Raw genomic sequence first — 17773 nt, forward strand, 5'->3', positions numbered from 1 at the left:
ATACGTATTTAGTGAAGCATAACAAGGAACTACTTTATTTATAGTCACTTGCTTGGCTAACCTAGCATACCTTTCTACACTGGGAGTGAGTGTGTGTGTGTGTGTGTTGGTTTTAAAGTGGCTGAGGGCATAAAGCTGATCCCATTCATGGTTGATTGAATTTCTTTTCATAGGTTAAACTACTTCATCCATTGTGCTGTTAAAATAGCTTAGATGTAATGGAATTATAAAAAGGTGCAATCTGAGATGTGTCAAGATATCGTTGATTTCCTGGATCTAATTATTCTAAAGGCAGTGATGTTGATTACGAGATTTTGTGTGGCCGCGTCTATTTAGGCTTGTATGTTTCAGATGTGGATGTGTTTTACTAGCTAGGGCAAAGCTAGGGAGAGCCAATCAGAGCTGGAAAGGTTCTTCCATGAGTGAAATAACCTTTTATCGTGTAACATAATCAAGTTCCCTGTTGCTCCAGACACAATCTTCCAGGGCTTTTTACAAAGCTTATATCAACTCGGTCTGTCTGTCTGTTTGGCCAAAAGTTGGTGCACGTTATTTCTCCCACACCCAATCTCGGATCAAGCAGAAATTTTTCACAATTATTTCTTTACCTGAGAACACGAGAATCAATTTTAATTAGCTGTTGGTAATAAATTATTGTGTTTGGTATCTCGAACAAGGGAAAGATAGACAAAGAAAGTGATGGAAAGACAACAGTGGACAGGCATGTCATTAAAAGAGATTCTACTTAAGGCAAAAAACAGAGAGGAATGGAGGAAGACGGTCGACAGATCATATGTGGTGCCCCAACTTTTCAACAGACTTAAGGATAGGTGAAGAGCAAAGCTGGTACAATGTACTTATTGTCAAATTTAGGATATGGACAGCAGTTACTTCCCTTGTTAGACAATAAAAGGTTTTCCAAAAACTTCTATTTTCATTCTTGGATTTCCTGTCTCTGTTTCTTTACAATCTGTTGTTCCTTATACATATATTACAAATATTATTACACAGATTTCTACTCTCTGAATGTCACAAAGTGACTATGAGACTATGGCTAGTAGCAGAGCCGGCCTTAGGCATTGGCAAACTAGGCAGCTGCCTAGGGCCACCGAAAAAGCTATAATAATAATCCATGAAGTACATTACAGCTATCGGCGCTATATAAATGTAACTGTTGTACTTAATAATAACAATACCATGTTACATTCAAAGCTTTATTTCACTGAATGACAAACAACTACACATATAGTAGAGTTCATGGGCGTAGCCAGGATTTTTTTTCGGGGAGGGTTTTGGGGGGGGGGGGGGATTTCCCCCTCACCCCCCCCCCCCGGCGGAAAAAAAAAATATATATATATATTTATATATATATTTATATATATATATATATGTGTGTGTGTGTGTGTACATAATCTTTATTACATTCTGACCCTTTCGGAAGACGTTTATTGTTTATTGTATTGCTAGCAAGGGGTCTGGGGGAGTTCGCAGCGTTCCCCAGCGCGGGGCGAAGCCCCGCCGCCGAGCACTATTTCTGGTATTGAAAGCCAACAAAATGCATATTCTGAGGTATCTACAGTGCATTATCTTGCTATTAAAAAGTTTATTTCAAAAACCTAATGTGCTATTCTTACTGACTTAGACCCTCTCGCGCCGTTCGGCGCATTTTCCGGCAAGCTGTTTACGCAGCTCTTATTTTGCGTAATTCATTTTGTGTGAGAACATGTCCCGCTAAACCTCATGCGACGCTCTATCACAACCTTACTAAGGATTCGACTCCCAGTTCGGCATATGATTTCTTTGATTTAGACCCGATCTCTATGACTGACTCCTAAAATCTGTCTTAGTCATCTTTGTTGAGACACATTTAATGATTTTCAATTTCGGCAGAAGACTATTCACACTTTATTAATGGAGCCCAAGCCACTGGTAGAAATTTGTAACCTTTCTTGACTACGCTCTTGGAATTACATGTCTGTATTTCGCTTTAGATTTTATATCGAAAAGGAAAGTTTTTTCGTCAAATCATCTGTTGAGGGGTTTTAAACTAAGAAATCTCTGGAGTTTTTTTGTTTTGTTTTTAATTCAAAACCCCATTTAGCCTACGATCTTAGAATTTGGTGACTGTAGTTAACTTTAAAATAATATTGAAGATAGAGGTTTTCAACTCTAAACGCTCTGTAGGGGAATTTTAAACTCAAAACCATCTGGAGGGGTTTTAAACTTTAAAGAAAAAGCCATCTGGAGGAGGGGGATTTAAACTCAAAACCCCTTTGGCTACGCTCATAGATTTTATAGTGTATAATTAGCTTTTTTTATATTGAAGAGGTACTTTTTAGCTTCAAACCCCAACTGGAGGGGAGGGGGGTTTAAACTCAAAACCCCTTTGGCTACGCTCATAGAATTTTGAGTGTGTAATTTGCTTTTTTTTATATTGAAGAGGGGGTTTATAGTAAATTTTGGAGGGGGTTTTAAAATCAAAATCTTCCTCAACTGTGGTGTTGGAATTTGGGGATTGTTGTTTGCATTTTTTTTTGTTTTGTTTTATAGAAGAGGGGGATTTAACTGCAAAAACCTCTGGTAGGGCGTTTAAAATTCAAAACCCCCTGTAGGTGGTTTTAAACTCAAAGCCCCCTGGTAGAGGGATTTGTATCTCAAAACCCCCTGATAGGTGTTTTTTAAATCTCAAAACCCCCTGGTAGAGGGTTTTTAACTCAAAACTGCCTCGGCTTTGCCGTGGTAAGTGATGATTTAGTATTAAAATCTCACCTAAAATAAACAAAATGAAAGCAAAAATCAGTCACTTAATTCCGTTCCCCCCCTGCGGGGGGGGGGGATTTCATTTCGGGGGGGGGTTTGAACCCCAAGAACCCCCCCCCTGGCTACGCCCATGGTAGAGTTCACAACACGGACTACGAAATACGGTCAGTACACAGGTTAACAAGTGTAACAAACACTAAGGGGTGACAATCCAAATAAGCAAATTCACGACATTCACCCCACGTTTAAATTTTATACATATAACACAAAATTAAGTTGTCAAAGTAAATACAATGATTAATAAAACATAAGCATCTAAACACATCTGCAATACTGGTTAATAGCAAACTGTTTATCAAACACATTAGTCTATTATACAGCAACTGTTTATCGAACACATCAGTCTGTTAAACCCTGTAGTTGGGTCTTGATTTTCGTTCTCTTAGGTTGTATCGGCAGTTTGGATCGGCAGTATTACTACAATCAGTATCAGTACTAACAACATTACTTGGTGACTCGATGGTAGGGGCTTCAACCGGGTCCACTTCCCCCGATAGGGGTGGTTTGGTTGTTCGGTTAACAGAAGGGTTCAGAGAAGAGTTCTCTGTGTTGCTTTCTGTTTCGCTTTGAAGTGAGGGTGTCGCATTCCTGGGGGAACCGTCTCTCAGCACAGGGGGTCTCACATTCTCTGTGAAACAGTCTTTTTCTTTGGGCGCCAACAATCTTAAAGAAACTGTTTCTTCTCGGCCCGTAGATGTTTTGATAAGAGCGTATTGAGGGTTGCTGTTCACCAGCTCTACCTCCTCTGTTAAAGGGTCATACTTAGAGGATCTATTATTTCTTTTTAACAACACGGGGCCAGGAGATGTTAACCACGTTGGTAGGGATGTTCCAGAAGTACTTCTGCGATAGTATCCAAAGAGTCTCTCATGTGGAGTTTTATTCGTCGCCGTACACAGAAGTGACCGAATTGAGTGCAACGCGTCTTGCAATACTAGTTCCCACTGAGACGTACTCAAGTCTTGGGAGTGTAAAGCTAAGGTTATAGCTTTCCAAAGGGTACTGTTCAGTTTCTCTATTTGACCATTTCCTCTAGGATTGTAAGCCGTGGTCCTGCTCGTAGCAACTCCTCTTTCGTTAAGGTACTTCTGTACTTCAGCAGACATAAAGGAAGTACCTCTGTCGGTATGGACATAGGAAGGTAGCCCGAATAAGGCGAACAACTCATTTAGGCATTTAATAACAGTAGCAGATGACATATCTGGGCATGCAAAGGCAAAAGGAAACCTAGAGAATTCGTCGATCATGGTAAGCAGATATTTATTGCGTGAGTTGGAAGGGAGAGGTCCCTTAAAGTCCATGCTTATTCTTTCGAATGGCTGAGTGGCTTTGATTAATTGTCCTATTGGCGGCCTGAAGAATCGAGGTTTAAGTTCAGCACATGACTGGCACTGGTCGATCACTGTTCTGACGTCATCGGTGGAAAAAGGTAGATTTTTTGATCTCACAAAATGTAGCATTCTTGTTACACCAGGGTGACACAAACTATTGTGGAGTAATTTTAGGTCGTTACGTGACATTGCGGATAAGTAGCGATTTCTGCTGAAAGTGTCAGCAGCAGTGTTCTGTGTACCTGGTCTGTAAACGACGTCGTAGTGAAAGCAGGATAGCTCTAACCTCCACCTTTGGATCTTCTCATTCTTGATCTTGCCTTTATTTTGTCTACAATACATAAAGGACACGGATCGCTGGTCTGTGACAAGGGTAAAGGGTCTTCCAATAAGAAAGTGTTTCCACTTTCTCAAAGATTCTACTATTGCATACGCTTCTTTTTCCACTGATGAGTGCCGCCTTTCGCTTTGCGATAGTGTCCGGGAAAAGAAAGCCACAGGCCGGCCATCTTGATTAAGTGTAGCTGCTATAGCTATGTCAGACGCATCTGTCTCCACTGTTAGCGGGCGAGTGTAATCAATGGTGTACACGGCGGATTCCTCGAGCTCGTCCTTTAGGTTCTGGAATGCTTGTTTGACTTCCTCAGGGACAGGAAATCGTTTATTTCTAGCTAAGAGGCTGATTTTGTCTGAGAAGTTAGGAATCCATAGAGAATAATAAGCCAGCAGGTTCGACGGAGCATTTAATTCCCGCAAGGCTGTGAATCTTTCAGGGTCAGGCTTGAGCTGACCTTTAGATATTTCGTATCCCAGCAGTCTGACGCTATGTGTTCCTATCTCACTTTTAGCTTCGTTGAAGGTAATGCCATACTTCTGAGCTACTTTGAAGAATCTCTGCAGGTTTCTATCATGAGATTCAGTATCATGTCCACAGATGGTCACATTGTCCACATAAGCGAATGTATTTTCTAGTTGCTCATCTTCGATTATTTTATCTATGGTTCGCTGGAAACAAGCCACTCCATTTGTAACTCCAAATGGAATTCTTCGAAACTGGTAAAGTCTACCCCCAGCCTCGAAAGCTGTATATGGCCTTTCTTCTTCTTTAATCGGGATCTGATGATAAGCATTTTTGAGGTCCAGAGTGCTGAAGACAGAAAACTGTGATATCTTCTCCGCTAATTCATCCATTCTTGGCATGGGATAGGCGTCTAGCAGCGTAAATCTGTTGATCGTCTGGCTATAGTCAATAACCATACGTCTTTTGTGCCTCTCATTGGATGTTATTAGAACCTGTGCCCGCCAGGGGGACTTTGAGGGTTCTATTACTTCTTCTTTGAGTAGTCTCTGAATCTCAGTATTAATAAACTTAGAGTCCAGTAGTGAGTGTCTGCGTGACTTAGTTGCCACTGGGGTGCAGTTTGGAGATAAGTTACCAAAAAGACTAGGCGCCTCTACTTTGGCTGGTCTAAGGGTACTTACGCACAGAGGTGGTCTCTTCCCACTAAATGGAATCTGTAGATTCTCGTGTAGGCTTATGAAATCCAAACCTAGAATAACATCTGAACACAATCCATCTAAGAGTGACAGTTTAATATTTTCATATTTTTCATCTTTGAGTTGAATGGTAGCAAAGATATGGCCTTCAGTAACTCGAGACAGGTGAGTAGAAGCCATAAATATTCTGTCCACGGAGATTTTTATCGGCCATTTGTGATTCCTGGCAACTCGAGCTGCCACGTAACTCTCACAGCTTCCAGTGTCTATCAAGGCTTTAAGTGGCACCCCATTGAGAAGAATCAAGGAGGTTGATTTGCCTAGTCCTAAAGAGTGCAACGTAGCGAGGGCAAATGCTGTAGATTTTCTTGATTTGCAAGATCTCTGAAAATGTCCCTTCTTGCCACACTGATTACATGTGGCTTCACGTGCGGGGCACTCATTACGAGGATGTCTTCCTCTGCCACAGAAGTAACACTTGATAGATATAGCGCTTACCTCTTGTCTTGTTTGAGTCGAATTAATCGAGGCTCGTAGATCAGGCAACTGGGGAGCGACAGGATCAGCAGGGTGTTCTCTTACAGCATTTGTAGTAGCCCCACTAGTGGTTTCTGACTGTGACTCGTACAATAACGAATGTTGATAGGCGTGTTCAAGTACTCTGGCTTCCTCAAATGCATCCTTTAACTTTAAATCTGTTTTCTCAAGGAGACGTTTTCTAATGCTGTTGGAGGCAATACCTGTTATGAATGCATCGCGTATGGACTCGTCACGATGTTGCTCAGCTGTCACGGCTTTGAAGTTGCAATCCTTGGATAGACTGCGGAGTTTTTGAAGAAAGGCGTCAACGCTTTGACCCTGTTCTTGTCTGCACGTGGCTAACTTGTGCCTTGCGAAGACCTCGTTATTGGGCTGCACATAGATGTTGTTTAGTGACTGGATCGCTTCCTCATATGTTTCTTTGTCACTAATCATCTGGTACACCGATGGCGAAATGTAGTTAATTAGTAGTTGCTTGTTATCTACATTTTCTATAGTAACTACAGACAGAAAGTTTTTAAATGTTTCGTACCAGTGCAGCCACTTTTCTTGTGCTTGAGGTGCGGTAGGTTCCACATCGAACCTTTCAGGCCGAAGTAGTCTATCCATGTTTAGACAGATTCAGTGAAATAAATTGTTGTACTTAATAATAACAATACCATGTTACATTCAAAGCTTTATTTCACTGAATGACAAACAACTACACATATAGTAGAGTTCACAACACGGACTACGAAATACGGTCAGTACACAGGTTAACAAGTGTAACAAACACTAAGGGGTGACAATCCAAATAAGCAAATTCACGACAGTAACGTATTTGTTGATTTTAGATTTAGATATTAAACGGTCTATAATTCATTGCATTTTTTTTTTCAATTTCATTTGGGGTCACACTATTAGCTTCGCATTGGAACCTCCTTATGCACTTCGTCTAGGGCCTCCAATTACTTAAGGCCGGCCCTGCTGGTAGAAGAATCAAATAATAATCTTTCTATAATATTGCGTCTAGAGCACAAGACAGTATGCAAGACAGTCCCTAGTTCATGCCTCTCATCAGCTCCCCCGATATCCTGTGGGAACTGATAATAAATAGCCTACTATTAACATTGAACTGAAATAACCAATTTTAACAATTCAATTAAATTAGTCCTTTGTTATTATTTTAATACTTCGTGCCAAATAGGATTACAATAACAAAATTTAGCCAAAACAAGCAACATAAAAATGTATTTTTTAAAGACAATTTCTTCTTTATGATGCTGATGACTTTTTATAAAGGCGGTTACTTTGTTCTTAATTAATGAATGAAAGATTTAAAAATAAAAATTCCTGGTTACGAGCATTTATAAATTTACTTACACTACTTAAAATCCTAGTTTGATAATATAGATCTAAACATGACAACATTAAAAGACAGTAGTCTAAGACTAGAATACTGGATCAAGATCTATAATATAGATGTTTTTAGTTTGGTGAAATGCCTATGCATACAGAATTAGAAGACGGTGTGCAAGATGTGCCAGAGCGTCTGTTCATTTTGCTCTTTAATGAAGGCATGCGGACATTTGACGTATGTGTGTTCAATATATAGATTGTCTAGACCTTCCGAACCAAATTTGGTTTTAAGAAGATTAGCCTATATTATAACAAAGTATCACGGATCAAACCAAGTTTTCTCTGTGGCCAATCAAATAATAACTCTTTGCCCAAAAATATATATAATTTTATAGAAAAATCTTTAGAGCCGTTTTAGATATCCGTGCCCAGGCTCCAGAAATTGTACAAAATCACCCCCCCTCCCCTTCTCCTCCTCATTGAGGGGATAGGCAGTTTTTTAATCAGAAGTGAAACAGAAATTCTTTTCATTTTGAAACCAAAATAAACAAAATTTATTCCCGCTATTTTTTTTTTCCTCATTTCTCCCGTAAAACCATTATCTATTTTAATTATTTGCTTTCTGGTCAAAACTCTGAGCCATGCTAGTCTCCCTTGATAACTGTATCTCTTGTGTGTATCTTTAGTAAAGGTGTTATTTAAAAACCAACGCGAGTGCCGATGACTTAAATCTCTCGCTTCCCCGTCAAGATAGCGGAGATGAATAGAACAACAATCAAACACATCGGCCCGTGCGCTAGGTTGCGAGAAGAACTGTTGCCTTTGGGCGTGGTGACGTCCTCGCAGCCTTTTGGCGCCTCGACCGCCTGGCGAACAGCGCGCGTTTGCTGTTTCAGTAAAGGAATGAGCTCGTTCCAGAAATGTCTAACACCTGAAATTTGAACCTTCTTTAGTACTGGTGTGTAGGAGATGTCCATATAGCGCTGGTCAGATTCGTGGAAGGGCAACCATTGATCATGAAGTCCTTGATTAGCAAAAGTCTTGGTAACATCGTCCAAGTTAGGATTGCTAGAAAGAGAAGAAATCAGAGACATGGTCAGAATCAGAGACATAGTCAGGAGGTTTTTTGGATTGAAGTTGTTGTGTTTAATGGCAAAATTAATTTTTGGCTGTGTGGGTATTCTTTCGTTTGTATGAGATGAACTCATTTGTAGGTCACTGAAGGTCTAAGGAACTGAACACTTCCAACTCAATACGTGTTCTTAAACTTATATTATTATTGTTAATATTATTTTAGAAATGAACCAATATTCATTATCTGTCACTGCCAGGGTCGAGCTTCATTAGTGGGGAAAAAATGTGTAAGTGTCCACTAAAAGTTTTTTTTGTTAATGTGGCAGGTCTGCAACAGTACTGCCCTTTGGCAGGTAACTAAAATCTTCTTAGGAATGTTTTGGGCCTCAAATGTGTCTTCGAGGTTAAGGTTTTCATATTTTGTTCGCATTTTCCTTTCAGTTTTTCTTATATTATGAGATAGTGCTATTGAGATCTCAATGATGGTTGCGGATTTTACTTTTTTGTCAAATAACAAAGATCTGGGCGATTAAAGCCCAACTTATGGTCAGTCAAAATAGATCTATCCAAGTAATTAATGGGTTGAATCAATCATTTGTGAAGGCCAGCTGTTGATGGATTAGTTTCGCAACTTGATTTTTTTCCTTTTTTAAAACTTGTGTGTACATCTCATCATCTTCCTTTGCGTTCCTCATACAACATAGGGCTTCAGTAAAAACACGTTCCTCATACAACATAGGGCCTCAATAAAAACACGTTCCTCATACAACATAGGGCTTCAGTAAAAACACGTTCCTCGTACAACATAGGGCCTCAGTAAAAACACGTTCCTCATACAACATAGGGCTTCAGTAAAAACACGTTCCTCATACAACATAGGGCCTCAGTAAAAACACGTTCCTCATACAACATAGGGCCCCAGTAAAAACACGTTCCTCATACAACATAGGGCCTCGGTAAAAACACGTTCCTCATACAACATAGGGCCTCAGTAAAAACACGTTCCTCATACAACATAGGGCCTCAATAAAAACACGTTCCTCATACAACATAGGGCTTCAGTAAAAACACGTTCCTCATACAACATAGGGCCTCAATAAAAACACGTTCCTCATACAACATAGGGCCTCGGTAAAAACACGTTCCTCATACAACATAGGGCCTCAGTAAAAACACGTTCCTCATACAACATAGGGCCTCAATAAAAACACGTTCCTCATACAACATAGGGCTTCAGTAAAAACACGTTCCTCATACAACATAGGGCCTCAATAAAAACACGTTCCTCATACAACATAGGGCTTCAGTAAAAACACGTTCCTCATACAACATAGGGCCTCAATAAAAACACGTTCCTCATACAACATAGGGCCTCAATAAAAACACGTTCCTCATACAACATAGGGCGTTAGGGCCTCAGTAAAAACACGTTCCTCATACAACATAGAGCTTCAACATAGATCCTCAGTAAAAACACGTTCCTCATACAACATAGAGCCTCAGTAAAAACACGTTCCTCATACAACATAGGGCCTCAGTAAAAACACGTTCCTCATACAACATAGGGCCTCAATAAAAACACGTTCCTCATACAACATAGGGCTTCAGTAAAAACACGTTCCTCATACAACATAGGGCCTCAATAAAAACACGTTCCTCATACAACATAGGGCTTCAGTAAAAACACGTTCCTCATACAACATAGGGCCTCAATAAAAACACGTTCCTCATACAACATAGGGCCTCAATAAAAACACGTTCCTCATACAACATAGAGCCTCAGTAAAAACACGTTCCTCATACAACATAGGGCCTCAGTAAAAACACGTTCCTCATACAACATAGGGCGTTAGGGCCTCAGTAAAAACACGTTCCTCATACAACATAGAGCCTCAGTAAAAACACGTCACTCTCCACGGTCTCTTTTAAAGGCTTTACAGCTTTTTCCTGTCCTCTGGGCCTCATCTAATGCAATACGTCGCCACATTCTTTTTGGTCTTCCTCTGCGCCTTGTGCCCTGTGGGTTCCTCTCTAGGCCTGTCTAGATCTTTTGTTGGTGTCTTCTCTAAGGGTGTGACCAATCCATCTCCACTGTCTCTCTAAGATTTGCAGTTCTCTGTATTTCTCTGTCCACCCATCTCCTACAGTTTGTTGTTGTCTATTTGATCATATACCAGTGTATTTTCAAGATATTTCTAAGACATCTGTTGATATCACCAGTTCCTTAAATGTGCAGAAGTCTGCAAACGTTTCTCCATTTTCATTTTTCTCTCTCAATTGCCACTTCCAACTTTGTCATTCAAGTCTCTAATGACGATCAAAACATCATATCATATCATGTATCTTGTCAACTATGCTTCGCAGTTGGTCATAAAATGTATTTTTGTCAGCTGTAAGGTTGTTGAGAGCATAACACATAATGGTGTGATAAAATTTGGCTCTAATTATTCTTTCTGAAACTGATTCCCATTCCAAAAGACTTTTAAATGATTCCTTGTTTAATAGTAGTGCTACACAATTTTCAAGGAAATCTTTTTCCTTTCCAGAAAAGAGAAGGGTTTTTCCTGATTGCAGTCTTGTTTCTCACAAAGTGTTTCATCGAAGTTTACTCATTCCCTAGATCTATAGTTAACCATTTCCTTGGCAAAATGTGCATATCTGCCTGTCTGCAGTAATGTACAGACATTCCATGTTCCCAAGTTAAATGATGTTTCTTTTTTTATCGGTTTAATTAGAGTGATCGGCCTTAAAGGATTCGTTTGACCTTCCCTGCACAGTTTCTTAAGTCAGTCTGCTTTGTGGCGCTCTACTCTCGCCTCTGACGACGTTTAGTGTTTGGCTTTTCGCTATGGTTTCTGTAACAGTATTTTTTCACATGGACAGGTTGTTAGACTATCACACAATCCACATGTCCCAAGTGATGATCTCCCGCAGGTATAACTCTGAGTGTCGCTGTCGCACCACGGCCAGGTACGTGCATCAGGTACGCCTTACATAGTTCGAAAATGCTCTGCAGTCCAGGCCTCTATCCTTCCTGGGCAAGTAAAGGCTTATGGTGAAAGGACTTAGGATGCAAACAGCGAAATTTGGTTGAAGGTTTCTTTTTACCCTGTCTATATCATGTAGGTCGGTGTCACTCCCTTTTATAACACCAAAAGTATAAAAAAGTTCTGGGAAGGTTCAATAATTTATTGCAGGGATAAATGTGTCGTATATCTAATAAACATTTCTTATCTCATGATAAGTCTGTTATTGTTTAAAACTTGTTAAAATTTTTAAAATATGTGTGATTTCTGTATTAAATGAAGTAAACGACTTGATAGAATTTTTTTATCTTGTTATTACCCTAATGTACAAACTTACTGTATATAAGACCCAACCAAGGGAAAATGCTAAGAATAAAGTCATTTGGCGAAGTACAAAAGGATTAAATCAATGCAACTCTATAGGAATGGAGTGTCTTAATCATTTCAAACCTACCCTGTTTTAATAAAGTTCGACCAACGTTTTATCATGAACTTAGAGAGTTTCTTGCTCTCTTCGGTGACGTTTTCTTTTAGGATAGAGCCAAACACGAATTGAATGTCAGAGGCATGCGCAGTACCTCTGAACCAGGGCATCCAGCTTTTTGGAAATGTTCGTGTAGTAGTCGGCAGGCTGAATCTATATAAGTACGTGTTGCCTTGAAGGGAGGGCTCGACTGTACTTCCGTTGTCAAGCCATCGCTTGGAATGCGCCACGACCGTATCGACGGTAGGAAGCAGAAAAATATAATCAGTCAACAAAGAAACGTACTGGTTACCGAGGGACGTCGGGCTCTCCGGATTTTCCCAGTCAATGTATCGATCCAACACAGTAGCGACAGCAGCCTCGTAGAGTCGTGCATCATCTTTCAGGTTATCTGTCAGACATTCAAACGTACCACGCTCAAATTCAGACATATTAAAAGGGTTTTCCAAAATTGAGATGGGATTCGGCTGCATCAAAGCCCACAGTCGAAAAGCGACTTCTCCATCTTCGGATATGGTACCCATTAACAGATCTTTGTGAGCAAAGTGGGGCTGGGTGCTGCTGTTCTGAAGCATTTCACGAGGATCATTTGTGATGAAGTCATTGTCCAGCGAGGGCTCCAGGGGCAAAGATAATGCTGTTAAGTAAGGGGGCGTTGCAGTAATTATAGCAGAGGAGTTGAGTTTCATGAGGCATGCCTTTATCTCTAAGCTTCTTTTTTTATCCTCCTTGATCTCACATCCTAAGGAGTTTGCCAGGCTCAGGGTAATGTTGTAGCCGACCCTGCTGAGGCTGCCTCTTGACATAGGTGTTCCGCTCTGTGCGATCACACGCTTAAAGAGGCCGTCGTTTGGTTTGTGCATAGCCTGCAGGAGGGCGCTATAGCTTCCAGCGGACTGTCCGCCAACGGTTATCCGGGAAGGATCACCACCGAAGCTGCTAATGTACCGGCTGATCCACTCTATGGCTGCTTGCTGATCCCACAGTCCGAGGTTGCCAGGTATAACGTTGTCGTCGGTGCTAAGAAAGCCGAACGGACCCAAACGATAGTTGATGATCACGACAATGATGCCACCGAGGCTTGCGAGAATGGATCCGTCGTAAAATGCTCCACTGCCTTCGACATAAGCTCCACCGTGAATGTAAACGAGCACGGCCGATTTGTTTGCTGGAAGAATTGATGCAAGATCCCGTGACGCTTCCTGCTCTTTTAAGTTCACTTCCGTGGAATTTCCAGGTGAACTATTTTTTGAAGTTGTGTTACTTGTTGACATAGATGTTGCGCTAGTTGCTTTTGTTGTTGTTGTTGTTGTTGTTGTTGTAGGAGGCAAATGTACAGGAATATAGATGTCGAGGTAAAGACAATCCTCTGACATTTTTAGACTGTTTCTCTCTTTGTGCTGGTAGCATGCATTTTTATGTTCAAGAGCTTCCTTTGTTCCGTTTTGCACATCTAAGAATTCCGGTTTGGCGAATCGCCTCTGACTGATGGGAGGTTGTGCAAATGGAATGCCGAGAAATCTAGCGATTGTGTAGCTTCTATTATCGAGATGAATAACCATCAACCTTCCTTTGATCAAAGCCTCTTCTGTAATCCTTGCGGTGCAAAACTCCGAGGAGCCTTTACCTATCAGCAAACACAGGCTGAAAAATTGTGTAATCCAGTGCTCCCTTCGTGATGACGATGCCATGGTTTGAATACAATTCTAAAGAGAAAGACAATGATTCATTAGACAAGGGAATGGAGTTAAGGACAACAGAAAAGAAAAGAACTTCATTAAATGTAGCATGCAATTGGTGCATCATGGGTGGTATTTTGTGGACGTGATATTTGTTTTCAAACTGAAATACTCGTTTAATTATGTAAGTTTTCACTGTTTCTATTTTTATGTATTCCTTTTTAATGTTCATATATTCAATGCTTTTTGAAAATTTTGAATCTATGTTGTTTTTTTAAATACGGAGCGTACTTTGAGTTTCGATTAAAATGAATAACTCAAAGAAAGTAATAACTTAACTACATATATCAACGTGTCTTTAACACTAATATTTAAACATTTCGTTGATCAAAACAATGTCTGCTAATACCAAGACAGGAAGTCACTAACAGACATGTTGAACTGCCTAACTTACTTGGTGGTCTCCAAGTTGGGGACACTAAAATTGTTATATTTTGTTACTTTTTGGAAAAGCTGTTTTCTTTTATTTTAATTACGTTATTAATTTAAACAAACAAAATATAAAAGATTAGTTTTAAAAAAATAAAGCTTATGCACATTTACATTCATATATCTCAATACCGTAAGTTGTTTTTTACCTTGTTCCATATCAAACAAAATTCATTAATTACTACTTGTTATGATGCGAGTTCTTTTATTGTTGATGATTTACTATTTTAGTTTATTCTTGAATGACAGTAAAAATACGTCTAACTTTGTAGCAGTTTCAATGTTTATTAATACAAGTACATTTTTACATCACAGTTCGTTCTTCTGTCCCAACTTCTCCAAATTCTCTCTCCTTCTCTCTCTCTCATTCTCTCTCTCTCTCGTCTTAAGACTGTGAAGAATCTGGACTGACTGATCAAGCCGATTCTGATAAACATTCATACATATGTAATGATATGTGTGTGTTTCTGCGAAGGAAGAAACTCACCCCCAATACCACACCCCCATGCACCCATGCAGTTCATATAAGCTTTGAATAATTTTAAAACTGTATAATTTATGAAGAATCACATTCGTATTAATAGGGTGGATAATTTGTTTTTATAATATAAAACTTTCTATATATAATGTATATTTAGATCAATAATTCTAACTCTTATAAAGTAGGCCTACAATAGAGAGCTGCAAAAAGTAATGCGTTTATGATGTCAACTTAACACTGGACATATTTTACAATACCTCTTTTCAACTCGTACCTTCGTGGAAACTTCTGGGTGGGTGGAGAAAAAACTGGATTGGAAAAACTTGGACATGAATCTGGAAAATGGCTCTAACGATTTTCCTTGAAATTTTGACAGTGGATGTTAATTACTAGCTCGTTGGTTAAACTCTAGTTTGACCGTTATAATTTTTCAAACTATAAAAAAAAATAGAAAATATTTATACGTCTTCGGGTATTTCCGCATGTAAGCATTATTCATTCAAGAGTTTAATAAATGAATGTTCATAAACATTCTGCGCATCGTCTTCTAAGTCTAGATCTAAAGGCATATCATTAGACTATTACGAAGTGTAGTACATTATTCATTCAAGAGTTTAATAAATGAATGTTCATAAACATTCTGCGCATCTTCTTCTAAGTCTAGATCTAAAGGCATATCATTAGACTATTACGAAGTGTAGTACATTTATACATTCGCTTAACCAGGAATTTTCTCGGAACTGGGGAGGGGGGGGGGCAGGATAAAAAAATGCTCCACTTTTTAAAATCTAACATTCTTTAGTAATTAAGAGCAATTTTATATGTTTTTCTTGTTAGAATTATGTTTTTAATAAAGCGTACATTAGCCAAACATTAGATTTTGGCTTTTTAGCCTACGTTCTCGTTAGTGATTCCTAAAGATATACTAAGGCTATTCTTCGAGTCCGAAAATTAATGAGTATTTCCCGTGGCTAGGCAGCCCCAGCTGTGATCTACATATTTTGCAACATCCAGGGCAAGCATAATCATTGTCCGCCGGTTGTCGGTTAAGATTTTCTTTTTGCCGTCTGCGTCTGTCCTCGGCAGCGGATTTTCTTTTGGTCTCAAATGTGTATCCAGCGGCCTTTGTGAGTGACCTCCAGCTGTCTCGTTCTGAGGTCGCATGCAACCAGGTGCTCTCTTCTATGTCTGCTATGGCAAGTAAGCGCCTAAGCTGGTCTTTAAAGCGTTTCCGTGGGGCACCTCTTTTATCTCTTTAAGCACACCAAAAAAAAGACTGCCTTTGGCATACGTTCGTCTCCCGTACGGGATACGTGTCCTGCCCAGCGTAACTGTCGGACCATAAGAAGTCCCTCTATACTGTCCATACCGGCGTTCGCAAGGACATCGCTGTTTATAGTGCGGTCTTGCAACTATATGTCCATGATGGATCGAAAGTATTTTTGGTTAAAGCGCTCAAGTAGTTATAGTTGCTTTCTGTATAGTATACATGTCTCAGATCCATATAGAAGGACTGAGAGAACCACCGCCTGGTAGACATTGATTTTTTGTAGGCAGGCGGAGCGTTTTTTTCCGCCAAACTCTCGCCTGATGGCGTCCAAAAGCGCTACTGACCATGGTCAGACGGTTATCAACTTCCCTTTAAAGCGAGGCGTCATTTTGATACAAAACTTCCTAGATATGTGAAGTGGTCTATTCCGTTAAGGGGCTGTCCATGGCTTCTCTATGCCGATGAACGCGCCCTGCTAGCTCACAATGAACATGATCTCCAGAACGCTGTCAACGAATTTGCATACGTTGTAGCCTCTTTTGGTTTATCTATAAACCTCGTGAAAACAGAAGTCATGTTTCAGAAGTCACTCAATAAAACCTACTAAAGATATATAGGAAATGCCTAAATAGTCCTTTAGTTTTTGTATTTGACTAAAATCTATCAACTCGTATTTAAGAAATAAACGCAGCTACTTGTGTTCAACTTTCTTAAGTTACCCTACAACATTTCTGTATCTAAAGCAAAACATTCACATGTGGTTATGTGTGACAAAACTAGCAGAAAATACATTAGAATGATGCAATGACATTCTTACCCTCAGTCTGAACCAATATGAAATAAAATAAATCACATTCATCAATGCAAAAACAAGAACAATTGTTAGCACCACTTAATGATAATACAGTTCTATGGGCCGCATCTTGGTCTTCTGGACACAAAGTCTGTCTCAGCATCACAGAGTAACTCTAGTTTATTGGGCGGGTGGGGAGATAACCAGGAATGACGCACCATGTTATGTTAGGTCTTAATTTTTATCTTCCACTTATTAGTACTTGGGATTTCAATATTGTCTATGTATAATTTACCCACATCAAAAAATATAGTTTATACATTAATCTACTTACTATGGAAGCATAGCATAGTATACTCATTTTTAAATATATACGCATATATAGCCTACTAAAAAAAAAAAAGTAAGTAATCCTTCGAAATATAATTTCCTGAACTTAGAAATAAAGTGTACCCACCACAAGAGTGCAGGTTCCTCAACTTATAAATACAGTAAAAGACATTTTAGAAATTGCAAGTACAATTTAATCCCACAATTCACTGCTTCTGTACACCTATAAGTCCAATTGAATATTAAAACTGACATGTTGGCTAGAGGGACACAGGTGTTCCTTCATATCACTTATTAGTTTAATATTTCATAATCATAAATTGAGTCGACTAAACATACACACTCAAATGCACAGTTTAATATCAAGGTGTAGTGTTTTTTTTTTTATTAAATCTTGGTTCATATTTTTTAGATGAGTTATTTAACACTTTAATTAGTTTAGTAACTGACACACCTCTGGCGGGCAACTAAAGAAGAAAATAAAACATCGTGTAGCCTATTCTTTTCTTCTTCTTCGTTCTCATTTTTATGTTGGAACTTTCAGATGACTAGACCAATATATGAGATGAACTGCGCAGTGGTTTCCAAATCAGGGGGCTCTCCATATAGTTTTCTTTCTAT

General features: G+C 39.4%; 2 protein-coding genes across 4 annotated transcripts; both read right to left on the reverse strand.

The window, feature by feature from the left end:
• Positions 1-2875: 2875 nt before the first annotated feature.
• LOC106074444 (uncharacterized) lies at positions 2876-7198 on the reverse strand. The gene has a single exon (XM_056006367.1). The coding sequence runs from the start codon at positions 6795-6797 to the stop codon at positions 3168-3170; it is 3630 nt and encodes a 1209-aa protein (XP_055862342.1). The 5' UTR covers positions 6798-7198; the 3' UTR covers positions 2876-3167.
• Positions 7199-7329: 131 nt separating this feature from the next.
• LOC129922064 (cholinesterase-like) lies at positions 7330-17348 on the reverse strand. Of its 3 annotated transcripts, none has more exons than XM_056006370.1 (3): positions 17280-17348; positions 12081-13816; positions 7330-8594 (listed from the first exon to the last, which is right to left on the reverse strand). In XM_056006370.1, exons 2-3 carry the CDS (start codon positions 13799-13801, stop codon positions 8252-8254), a joined length of 2064 nt encoding a protein of 687 aa, XP_055862345.1. In that variant the 5' UTR covers positions 13802-13816; positions 17280-17348; the 3' UTR covers positions 7330-8251. The 3 variants fall into 3 exon arrangements, with proteins under 3 accessions (XP_055862345.1, XP_055862343.1, XP_055862344.1); XM_056006368.1 differs by lacking the exon at positions 17280-17348 and adding an exon at positions 17157-17198; XM_056006369.1 differs by lacking the exon at positions 17280-17348 and adding an exon at positions 16847-17003.
• Positions 17349-17773: the final 425 nt, after the last annotated feature.

This window comes from Biomphalaria glabrata, chromosome 12 (genome assembly GCF_947242115.1).
Source record: "Biomphalaria glabrata chromosome 12, xgBioGlab47.1, whole genome shotgun sequence".
NCBI lineage: Eukaryota > Metazoa > Mollusca > Gastropoda > Planorbidae > Biomphalaria > Biomphalaria glabrata.